This window comes from Cynoglossus semilaevis, chromosome Z (genome assembly GCF_000523025.1).
Source record: "Cynoglossus semilaevis isolate Cse_v1.0 chromosome Z, Cse_v1.0, whole genome shotgun sequence".
Taxonomy (NCBI): domain Eukaryota; kingdom Metazoa; phylum Chordata; class Actinopteri; order Pleuronectiformes; family Cynoglossidae; genus Cynoglossus; species Cynoglossus semilaevis.
This window is the reverse complement of record NC_024328.1, coordinates 14,537,314-14,546,024: the sequence shown is the minus strand read 5'-3', so window position 1 is coordinate 14,546,024 and position 8,711 is coordinate 14,537,314. Positions and strand designations below refer to the sequence as shown.

The 8,711-nt window shown below is 48.1% G+C and overlaps 2 protein-coding genes across 2 annotated transcripts in view; one reads left to right on the top strand and one right to left on the bottom strand.

Moving 5' to 3' along the window:
* Window positions 1-5,748, bottom strand: part of mfsd14bb (major facilitator superfamily domain containing 14Bb) — a 7,764-nt gene extending 2,016 nt beyond the window's left edge. The window contains exons 1-10 of the mRNA XM_008336490.3: window positions 5,127-5,748; window positions 3,880-3,972; window positions 3,722-3,784; window positions 3,277-3,404; window positions 2,353-2,467; window positions 2,052-2,270; window positions 1,376-1,489; window positions 788-859; window positions 349-461; window positions 139-236 (exon numbers count right to left, since the gene is read on the bottom strand). Coding sequence (XP_008334712.1) covers window positions 139-236; window positions 349-461; window positions 788-859; window positions 1,376-1,489; window positions 2,052-2,270; window positions 2,353-2,467; window positions 3,277-3,404; window positions 3,722-3,784; window positions 3,880-3,972; window positions 5,127-5,183 — 1,072 coding nt within the window. The 5' untranslated portion in view covers window positions 5,184-5,748. The remainder of the gene's footprint in view (window positions 1-138; window positions 237-348; window positions 462-787; window positions 860-1,375; window positions 1,490-2,051; window positions 2,271-2,352; window positions 2,468-3,276; window positions 3,405-3,721; window positions 3,785-3,879; window positions 3,973-5,126) is intronic.
* A 746-nt stretch (window positions 5,749-6,494) lies between these two features.
* spinb (spindlin b) overlaps window positions 6,495-8,711 on the top strand; it is a 5,654-nt gene continuing 3,437 nt past the window's right edge. Inside the window, exons 1-5 of the mRNA XM_025052963.1 lie at window positions 6,495-6,640; window positions 7,728-8,057; window positions 8,157-8,205; window positions 8,545-8,644; window positions 8,706-8,711. The exon at window positions 8,706-8,711 is cut by the window's right edge and continues 145 nt beyond it. Coding sequence (XP_024908731.1) covers window positions 8,006-8,057; window positions 8,157-8,205; window positions 8,545-8,644; window positions 8,706-8,711 — 207 coding nt within the window. The 5' untranslated portion in view covers window positions 6,495-6,640; window positions 7,728-8,005. The remainder of the gene's footprint in view (window positions 6,641-7,727; window positions 8,058-8,156; window positions 8,206-8,544; window positions 8,645-8,705) is intronic.

The window sequence follows — 8,711 nt, the reverse complement described above, 5'->3', positions numbered from 1 at the left end:
AGGTCCCCGGGCCCGGTCCAGGTCCCCGTCCAGGTCCCCGGGCCAGGTCCCCGTCCAGGTCCAAGTCCCTGGGCCAGGTCCCCGGCCTGGTCCCTGGGCCAGGTCCAGGTCCCGGTCCCCCAGGTAGTGTGTACCTACCCTGTTGGTCAGCTGAAGCACTGTGGGACACCAGAGCAGAGACTGCTGGGAAGGTGATGGAGGACATTGCTGCTACCGTCCCTGCCGCCCACATCATCCTGACAGACCAGGACAAACAAACAAACAAACAAACCATCATCTATGACATCATCAACGACGTCGTCATCAGATTTCAAAATAAAACAGATGGATGGTGTGAACGGGACTCACCAGGGCTCAGATCCGAAGCCGTACCAGGTGAGCTGGAACAGCTGGAAGCCTAGGCCCAGTAGAACTGTGTTCTTATTACCGATGGTCCTCATCAGAACACTGAGGAAAAGAGTCTGAATCGTGTGCACACACACACACACACACACACACAGACAATAAAGGGTTAATGTAATTTGGGTAAAGGCATTAGCTAACCTCACTTAGCACTGGTTTTTGGACTAACTTGGTACTGGTTTTTGGGCTAATCCACTCACTGCTGTGGAAACTATCGGATAACAACACCAGGGAAAAATATTCTTCTAAAATCAGCCACGACCTCTGATCTCTGAAGTACTTTCTTTAAAGTATCACTACACATGAAGAAGGACCTGAAACCTGGACCTGATTCCTCAGACCGGCCAACGACTGCAAAAAAATCCGACCGGCGAACGTCACGTACCTGTGCGACTATGGAGAGGATTCCAACCATGGCGATGTAGGCGGCGATGGCTGCAGGAGAAAATTCGATCACCTGAAACACAAACAGTAAAACAAACTTTACGCTGCTCCGGTCGAACCGCTGTTGTCCGACTGTTATCTGGGTCGACGTGACGTCAGGTGAGCACAGGGCGCAGCTCTCTCTTTGTTATATAATTATTGCTGATCGTCAACTAATTAAAGGTAACCGAGCAACCAGGTAGTTTGACTAGTCACCGTGACGACGGGGAGCAGCAGGTGAACAGGATGTGTGTTCCGGGTAGAGCTACACACTTCACATCTGCCTTACGCACAGAAGGTCCTGGGTTCGAGTCCCGGAGGAACCACATACTCAATGGCGCCTTCTGTGGCGGCTTGTGTGGGTTGCATGGTGGGACTTGAAACAAAACTATGGTACGATTTTTATTCATTATTCAAAATAAGATTCCGTCCCATACCACGAGTGGGAGGGCGAACTGCAGTTTGAGAACCACCGGGCTAGGGAAAGCACTGTGTCCAAAATGTAGTCATCACAAGATGCCAAATACAAGTATGTGTGTGTGTGTCTCACCTGTCTCAGGTAAAGGAAGAAGCTGGAGTACTGTCCAGCCTCGGGCAGGTACGACAGGAACACGGTGACGCAGATGAGCAGCACCGTGGTGTCCTTCCCCACGCGGCGCAGGGACTGGGGACACAAACGGAACAGGTGAGTTCCAACAAGGACCGGGTACAAAATAATCCGGGTGACCTTTGACCCCAGGCTGTGGAGTTTTTGGGGTAACTTAGTACTGATTTCTGGACTAACTCGGGACTGGTTTCTGGACTAACTCGGGACTGGTTTCTGGACTAACCCGGTACTGATTTCTGGACTAACCCGGTACTGGTTTTTGGACTAACCTGGTACTGGTTTCTGGACTAACCCAGTACTGGTTTTTGGACTAACCCGGTACTGGTTTTTGGACTAACCTACTACTGGTTTCTGGATTAACTTAGTACTGGTTTTTGGACTAACTTGGTACTGGTTTCTGGACTAACTTGGTACTGGTTTTTGGACTAACCCGGGACTGGTTTGGACTAACTTGGTTGGTACTGGTTTCTGGACTAACTTGGTACTGGTTTTTGGACTAACCCGGTACTGGTTTTTGGACTAACCTACTACTGGTTTCTGGATTAACTTAGTACTGGTTTTTGGACTAACTTGGTACTGGTTTCTGGACTAACTTGGTGTTTTCTGATCATGAACTCACAGCGAAGGGATCGGCCTGCTCCCAGGAGATGGGAAACCCCCAGGACGTCAGCCTCCTCTTGTCCGGCAGCGACTCGGGAACGACGAAGAACACGAAGGCGATGTCCGCCACCGCGATCACCGTGGCCACCAGAACAACCAGGCTGTCCCCGTACTTGGCCGACAGGTAGGCGCCGATGGCGGGGCTGGTCACCAAACTGGCGGCGAAGGTCGCTGAAACCTAAAGGGGTCAGCGTATGAGGACACCGGGTCTCCGAATGACCCGGTGACCTTTAACCTCCAACACCTTACTCTGAACTCACCAGGCCGTACGCCGTGCTGCGCTCGTGCTCCTCCGTGATGTCGGCCACGTAGGCGAAGATCACCGAGAACGTTACGGCAAAGATTCCCGAAACGGATATCAGCGCGAAGTACCACCTGGACGAGAGGAAAAAGGAACAGAAAGGTTCAACCTTAACCTTAGGAGGAGAGGAGGTGGAGGGGGAGGAAGGTGGGGGAGTAGTGGTAGGAGAAGAAGCAGCTTAACTCCGCTTCATTTACCCAGAGTTCCTTGCTGCCTGTCAAACAGACCACATGCCCCGGGACCTGGAATTCCACCATCTGATCACAAGCCTGATCCTTTCATTAGGCCAGGCCCCCTTCCCCCTCTCCTGACCCGCCCCCCAAAACATGTGACCAATCCCAGTTTGGGATCTTTTTAACATCAGCTGGTCTCAAGCACAGCCTGGAGGACAGAACTGTTGTGTGGAACCGATGCGTGATCTCGACGAGCACGACAACAGGAACTGTTTCGGAAACTCGATCGGTTCTGTCGAATCGAGTCAGAAAAATTAGTCGATTCCAAATATCCTCAGCCGCTCACATGGCCGCCATGTGATTGGTCAAACTTTGTTAGTCGGCCATATGAAAAAACCCAGATCCCAGCAGTGGTCGGTGCAGACACAACAGGAAGTGGGAAGAGTTCCGTTCTTTACGGAAACATCGGAGAACACTGTCGGTGTCTACGGAACGAGTCCTTCCCACTTTCTGTTCCGACACCTAAACGTCTCTCAGACCATGCAGGGACCTGACGTCTGGGTTTAACAAAGGGTCACGGCCATTGTTTTTAGGCGTATACCGCCACCTGCTGTACTGGAGGGTGTACTGTCATGGTACGACCAGTGACTTTTTTGAGATAACGCAGTCAACAAACAACCACAAACCACGAACGACAACATTCATCTCACCAAGGACTGATCCTCATAAAGGGAATGGGCGCGCTAGTGAAGAAGACGGTCATGAGCAGGAAGGACTTTCTCCCCCAGATGTCGGACAGAGCGCCAATCAGAGGAGCCGACAGGAAAGACAAGAAGCCCTGCGCACAAGAACAAAATTAGCATTGTAGTTTTTTTAGATGTTATTACATGTTGTTTCTTGGTAATACAAAGGTACAAATACAAATTAATTTAGCATAAAAACTTTCACGCAAATGACTTTCCAGTGTTTGAGCTCTGCTAACACCCAGAGATGTTCTCAACAAAGGAGCGGACATGTCAAACAGGTTGAACATAAGTATTGTTTGTTCTACATTAATCCAATAATAAATTAACATTAGCATTAGCTTCCCTAGCAGACGTAGGTGTGTTTACAAAGTTGTTTTGTTTTTTGTGTCACCGTTCACATTAGCATTACCTTCACTCCCTGAACCAGGCCGTTCATCAGGAAGGTGTGCTGAGGAAACGTCTCGTGGAGGACCTGAAACAACAGCTGCGATGTCAGCGAAGGTCACGCAGACAGACGCCGGCCCATACTGTGCAAAACAATGCGGCGTCCGTTGTTTGTGTACTTACGGTCAGCATGGGTGTGGTCAGCAGACCCCAGGCGAAGAACTCCAGGAAGATCACCACCACGGCGTGCGTGACCCTGGCCCGACCTCGCCCGGGCTGCAACCAGAGAAGAAACCAAGTATTGACGTCTGGGGGGTTCAACCCTCACTTCCTTCCTGCGATAATGTATTTTTTAATTTTTTTAAAGTGTAAACACCTGTGAAGGCGCACGACAATGAACGTCATCTGTGATTAGTGACGGACGTCATCGCGATTTCAAAATTTTTGGTTTGGCCATTTACGTGCGCCTTCAAAAAAGGTGTTTACGCTTAAAAAAAAAAAAAAAACATTATCGCAGTTTTGCAAAATAAGTGATAACCGTCTTGTACACCTCTCGTCGATGATGTCGATATTCGTTTCCTAGACCGTGGACGAATGTGACCACCAAAAAAAGCGTTTCAGTGATTTTTCCGTTCTCCGATTCAGAACTGACGACATCAGGGCACAAAACGATGCATGTTTTTTTTTTTCTTTTTACAACACGGTCCCTGAGATATTTTATTACATGTCGACATGTTTAATTCCGCAAGAACTTCAATTTCACTCACATTCAGCAGCTGTTTCCACCCTGAGCCGTAGCTTTTTTTCCGCTCTCGCACTAAGTCAAGACATTAACAACCGTGACGTCAAAGGTATTTACCATTTATTGATAAGAGTATTGTCTTCCTTGTCATCCAAAACCTTTGACCCCATCGTTCCAGGCATCACGAATTATTGTTTACCTACCGTACTTTAGTCATTAATAAAACATAAAGTCCACGTATTCGTTTTTGGGGCCAAATACTTGCTTAAATCGTGAAATTATAATTTATTGTGTTGTTGGTAAGTGCATTCGTTATTTCTGGAAATTAATTTCGTACATCTCCTCTTCTGTCAATAAGCGTAAAGGTGAAAAAAACAACGATGCTAGCGCTTCTTACGTTCACGACAACGTAAAGAGCTAACGTGAGAAAGTATAGGCAAATATTATCTACGGTCAACTTTAACTAACCGGCTGACGAAAGTGCAACTTCGCGAGTTTGACTTCGTAATTACTAACTGTACCTACGTCGGTGAATTAGCTGCTAGCAGCTAACAATGTTTGTTTTTTTGTTTGTTTTTTTTCTGTGGTCAATAACTCCTTTTAGAAAAAAGGCCAACCGCTGACAACAATCTTTGACATTTGTTCTAATGGCCGTTTTAGCCTGCGGTGCTAACTCGCTAACACTTACCGAGACCCGGACCAACATGATGTCGTTGGCCTCGATCGCTGATTTCTCCCGGTTCATCTCACATCTTGCCGTGAGGATCCTTACATCAGGTCCGCGTTGTCCGGAATCCTCCTGTTGTGTCTCCGTATCTTCCAGGGTGTCCCGCCGTGTAGGTTATAGCTACACCACTGTTACCATAAGCCCGTAATTTACCTCAACCTGTCCGTCCGTCCGTCCGTGAGCAGCCGCGGACTGCCGTCTCTTTTCACTCAAATTCCTCAGCTTTGATTGTAGTTCAACATTTTTGCAACGTTGGTTTCCCTATCGCAATCTCCCGCGCGAGCGGTTCCGTCTACCGGGATACTAAGAGTTACCTTTTAAACTACACAAACACCGCCCCGTATGTGTTATCCGTTTGAGCAAAACGAACGCACTGCCTCCGGCGGCTCTTCACCCGCGTTCTCAGGTCAGTGTTTATTCAGCTTCAAAGGCCCTCGCCACAATTACAAGCTAAGGCATCTGATTCTAGATCAGTACGCGTCGTATACGTGTGTCACTTCGTACGTTCTCAAGATGACACACACGCCGTCTGCTGGACTTTTCCGTGAACTACAATGCCGTGAGTGTTGTACCTCGGGTCGCCAATGACGCACGTTTTGGTTTATATGTATGTATGTTAGCTTAAAAGGCTTGTGTCCGTTTCGTACGTAAAACGTTGTGTTGTCGCTATTAAACCCATTTGGCGGGTAACCAATGAAATGACTCACTATTCGTGAGAAAAGAAAAAAAAACTAAATATAAACCGCTCGACCGACGTTTACTGCAATGCTATTTAGCAGAAGCTAAAAAAAGGGGCGGGGTCTGGCGGCACATTTTTGCCGTCATTGCAAACCTGCTCGTCGTGTCAAGACACCGAGTTTCTGCCATTCAAACACGAGGTCTGAGTTTTTCAAAATAAAAGTCTAAAAAAACCCTGACGTTTTAACGCGATCCCGAAAGAAGATATTTCTTTCAAATTCGACCAGACGACCGCGTAGCCATTTTTTGCTAACTCTTTTCTGTGTTAAACAATGTCAAATATGCCGTTTCTGCTTTGTAACGTCTAACGACTTTTAGCGATGTGTCTAAAAGCCCATTATTTACTAAAAAAAATGACCAATATATTTATATATTTTTATATATTACTAGTGTCCACAACACAAAAGTCAAGTACAAATATATATAGTTTTACTAACTAGTTACCGTAACTAGCTTTTTTTTAAATATCATTTTATTGTCGTCATTATGTGTTAATATTCACATTCGACATTAGCTCGCGAACTCCTTCACGCAGCTCCGTAAACTCGTAAGAAAATATTTTTCTAAAAAAAAAGAAAACTTTTATTTTGTAAAGCCGCCGCAGTTTCCGGTTGCCCTCCGTCGTGTACGGCTATCTTGACGCAGCAGCAGGGAATCAAACACAGGGGGCTGAGCAGATCAATTCAGAGCCTCGGCGGTTGATCGGGATTCTGCGGCGTCGCTGATTTGCACAATTGGTAAGAAAACGGCGCCGCCGACCGACCGCGTGCGCCGTTCGACGTCGCGTTCGTCCCGCTCTCATGAGTCAGCACCGAGCAGCCGAAGAGAGCGCGAGTGTTGTCCGTGCTCTCTTTGTTCGTTTGCGCCTGTTTGCGGGGTTGATGCGGGGTTTTGTAAATACTGGCGCAAATATGGCGGCGGCGGTGGAGCCACCTGGACGCGTACGGTGAAGATGACGGATCGATCGAACGTAAACTGTGACCTCTAGCTGCTCATCTTCATCTTCGTCATCATCGTCGCCATCCTCTGGCAACACAACAAACGGCAACACGTCACCTGAGAACTCCGTCCGTGTGTGTGTGTGTGTGTGTGTGTGTGTGCGTGTGTGTGTGTAAATAGTTGTTGTTGTTCCAGAAAATTCTACAGTTCATTCAGAGTCAATATACGTGTATGTGTGTGAGTGTGTGTGAGTGTGTTTGACAGATTGTCATGGACATGTGTTGAGCTGAGCCGTGTGTGTATGTGTCATGGGAGTGTGTTTGTGTGTTGTAGAGGATGCTCTCATTTTAAAATGACTATATTTACACTATATATCGCCACGTTTACAAGGGTTGACCTTTGACCTTAGTCGTTCGTCCGTTCACTCGTGGTGTTTATTCCGCGGAGACGGACTGTTTATGATCTAAAAAAACCCCAAAAATATAGCGAGAAATACACAAAAAGCTAATTTTTTCTGGTCACCGATAACATAAAAACGTAACGTTAGCCTACGGCTAGCCTTAAAACTACACCTAAGACAGGTTCCAAAAATTACGATCTGATGTTATCTGCTGTCGAGGAGCCAGTGGGGGGGAGAGGGAGGAAGGGGAAGGGGGGGGGAGAGGGAGGGAGGGGAAGGGGGGGTTCCCCGAGTGGGAGCTGGCGGCAGGTGCGGTGTCGACGGTTGCTGCCACCTTTTGGTGTGACCCACTTTCTACCACAGCGTTTCTCTCCGTCGACGCCTCGGAAGCAAAAGCTAACAAAACTAGCCAAACGTGGGACAGATGGATAAATATTCGAACGAGTTCCATCCGAATCACCTCTCCTCTCTCTCCTCCTCCTCAGGCTCAACCCGTGGTTCCCGCCCCACACCCCGTCAGCTGTGACGTTGCCCCCCCCGGCACCAGCGTCTTCCACCCTGAGCCTGTATGCGGCGTGTCTGGGGTCCAGCCTGAGTTCTGGTGCTCACTTTTTTATTCCCAGCATCCCCTCCCTCCTCTCCTCTCCCTAACCTCCCCTCCCTCCCTCCCTCCCTTCCTCCCTCACCCCTCTCCCCATCGTGCCCCACCCCAGTGTCACACTCCGACAGCCGGCAGCCTCTGCTGCCCCTCACAGGTGGATGAATGAAGACCCCATTTAAGAGCCCAGCGGCCTCCCGGCCCAGAGCAGACGCAGGTGGGGGAGGGTCTCACTGAAGTGACTCAGAAACATTTTTACAGTTTTACACCGTCACTCTCCGACCAATCATGTGTCTGTGTTTGTGTTACATTTCAGGACATGCCGGTGTGTCTGCGAACATGATGAAGAAGAAGAATCCACACAAGTAAGACGGATTTTTTTTTTTACTGAAAAAGTGCAGAAACTACTGCAGTACAAACATAAATATAAATAACTAATAAATAAATAATTGATTTTTTAAATACAGCGGAATTTAATTTGTTTCCCCGAAGGCCGTTCGGGAATCTCGAAAAGTTCGATACGATTTTCCCAATGGAATCAATGTAAAACGGATGATTCCATTCCCAGACGCTCAAACACGCTTTGACTTTTACTGCGTTTTTTTTTTTTTCTCTTCAGGTTTTCCCTCCCTCCCGTCCTCTGTCTCCTTCCTCCTCTCTCCTTGTCTCCTCCTCCCTAACGTTCTGTCGTCCACTCCCCACAGGAAGCAGAGAACCAGCGTTGGTCCCAGTAAGACCTTAGCTACGCCCAAGAGGAGCATCGTCGGCTACAGGATCCAACACATCTGGAAGGAGGGCAGTAAGTAGTGACGATGAGTCCGTTTTGTCCTTCATCTCTGTTTGGACCACGTGTGTTGATCTGGACTCAACC